Source organism: Lycium ferocissimum, chromosome 10, assembly GCF_029784015.1.
Source record: "Lycium ferocissimum isolate CSIRO_LF1 chromosome 10, AGI_CSIRO_Lferr_CH_V1, whole genome shotgun sequence".
Lineage (NCBI taxonomy): Eukaryota > Viridiplantae > Streptophyta > Magnoliopsida > Solanales > Solanaceae > Lycium > Lycium ferocissimum.
This window is the reverse complement of record NC_081351.1, coordinates 59,994,232-59,996,470: the sequence shown is the minus strand read 5'-3', so window position 1 is coordinate 59,996,470 and position 2,239 is coordinate 59,994,232. Positions and strand designations below refer to the sequence as shown.

Sequence of the window (2,239 nt, the reverse complement as noted above, 5' to 3'; positions counted from 1 at the left end):
AGATAGAGGCAATTTCCTAAGTAACAGGATTTATGGTTTTACACTACGTTTTTGTTATCCTAGCTGAACACATTTTATGGTTTTACACTCCGTTCTATAATAGTCAGAATTTTAAAATGAGAATAGAAGAAACTGAGTAAGGAAACCTAGTCTAAGAGTTAATTTTGTCCTGTAGAATGATGCTAATAAAAGCCTTGTTCTTGGATTGCAAATTATATTATATGAATATAGTATAGCGCTTGCACTTTCATTGTCTGTTTTTTAAAGTAAACCTCCCAGGTATTGCCGTCCTAAGGTTTATTTTGAATATTTTCATGATCCTGTTCTTTGACCACATCTGTTTGGACTGTTGTCCTTTCTTCTGCTAACAGGCGGCTCTAGGACAAATAATGTCTGAAATATATTAACTTTCCATTGCTTGCATTGTGCGTATACTTGGTTGCAGCCTTTAACTAATGATTTAACTAAATAATATGACATGATATGGAGAAATTCTGTCTCAAGTAATTAAAATATTGTCATGGCGGTTCACACTATTGACAATGATATCCATGCTGTAGCAGTAAAAGATGCAGAAAATTTTGAAATTCCAAATAATCTTGTGATACCTTTGACGGAAAAAAACATGTATTCATATCATCACGAGGAAAATAAGGAAAACACCGTCCTGCCCCAAGCATCACTGGGAATTCTGAGATACAAGGGTAAAGAAAAGGTGAATGAGATGAATTTAGATATGCCAAGTCCCATATCTGGCTCTCTGGTTCTATCAACAACAACCATCATGAAAATTGCCAAAGAGCAATTACTTCATTATACCTCACAGAATTATGATGCTTATTCCATTATTTTTAGTCCCTTGATTGCAGATTTGGGTCTCTCTCCTCAAGTTACAGAGGAGGCGGAGCTCGCTTTACTGCTTCTAGTTTCTGCTGAAATGCTAGCCAATCAACAGTTTGGTCGTGCAAAGAAATTGTTAAACTTGTGCATCAACTTTTCTTTTCCAACAAGTAATCCAGTTCAAAGAGTTGTCTATTATTTTGCTGAATCTCTTCGAAAGAGGATCAATAAAGGGACAGAAATACCAATTTTAAGTGCAAATGTTGATGCATTGAATCCAGATGGTATGGAAGAGGTTCTCATGGATCCTCGAATTGATGTTATTGAGACTGAACAAATGCTTCCTTTCCGCAAAGTAACTCAATTCACCGGAATTCAAGCCATCTTGGACTGTATCAAATCATTCAAGAGGATTCATTTGATTGATCTTGGGATAAAAACCGGATCACAATGGACAATCCTAATGCAAGCTCTGGTTGGTAATGGTGAATGTCCCCTGGAACTTCTCAAGATAACAGCGGTTGGAACCTCTTTAATTCGAATGCAAGAGATAGGGAAGAGATTGACATCTTTTGCAGATACCTTGGATTTACCTTTTTCCTTCAAAACAGTTGTATCTGACTTGCAAAATATCAAGAAGGATTTATTTGAGTCAAAGGTTGGTGAAGTTGTGGCAATCTATGCTGACTCGCGTCTTTGGACCTTGTTGGCATGGCCTAATCACTTGCGGTCTCTGATACAAGTTATCAAAAGCTTGGATCCATGTGTAATGGTGGTCACTGAGATAGAGGCAAATACTAATACACCAATTTTCATCGATCGTTTCAATGAAGCATTGTTTTACTACAGTGCAATCTTCGATAGTCTTGAGACCTGCATGGGCTGGAACCATCAGCACAGAGCAGTAGCTCAAGGAGTATATATAGGAAAGATTATTGAAAATGTAATCACATCCGAGGGAGAAGAGATGGTTCATCGCCATGAGAAGCTTGAATCTTGGAGGGCCTTATTTGAAAGATTTGGTATAGCGGAAACAGAACTGAGCCACTCATCCTTGTACCAAGCAAAGTTACTGGCAGATAAGTCTACATGCCATGGTTTTTGCAGTCTGGAAATGGATGGGAAATCCCTTATTATTAAGTGGAAGGGAACCCCAATTAAGTCACTTTCTGCCTGGAGGTTCCACCATGTCTGAATAACAAGGATGCAGATAAGATAGCTTATATTTTGTTTTCCTGAGGTAGTTCCTCTTGTTTGCTGGTGTTCCTTGGTTCCAATGTTTTTTCCTTTCTATGAGAAATTTATAAGGAATATCAAATATGATGTTTGTAATTAATTGATGATTATTCTCATATTGATTACTCTCATTAGAGGAAAGGGAACTAAAGACGAGATCTAA

The 2,239-nt window shown here is 37.3% G+C and overlaps 1 protein-coding gene across 1 annotated transcript; it reads left to right on the top strand.

The window, feature by feature from the left end:
* The first annotated feature begins 520 nt into the window (after positions 1-520).
* Positions 521-2,035, top strand: LOC132035059 (GRAS family protein RAM1-like). The gene has a single exon (XM_059425376.1). It carries the CDS (start codon positions 521-523, stop codon positions 2,033-2,035), a length of 1,515 nt encoding a protein of 504 aa, XP_059281359.1.
* Positions 2,036-2,239: the final 204 nt, after the last annotated feature.

What these genes read in the sequence shown, in the direction of transcription:
- LOC132035059 (XM_059425376.1), top strand. Translation starts at nt 521, where the DNA reads ATGGCGGTTCACACTATTGACAATGATATCCATGCTGTAGCAGTAAAA.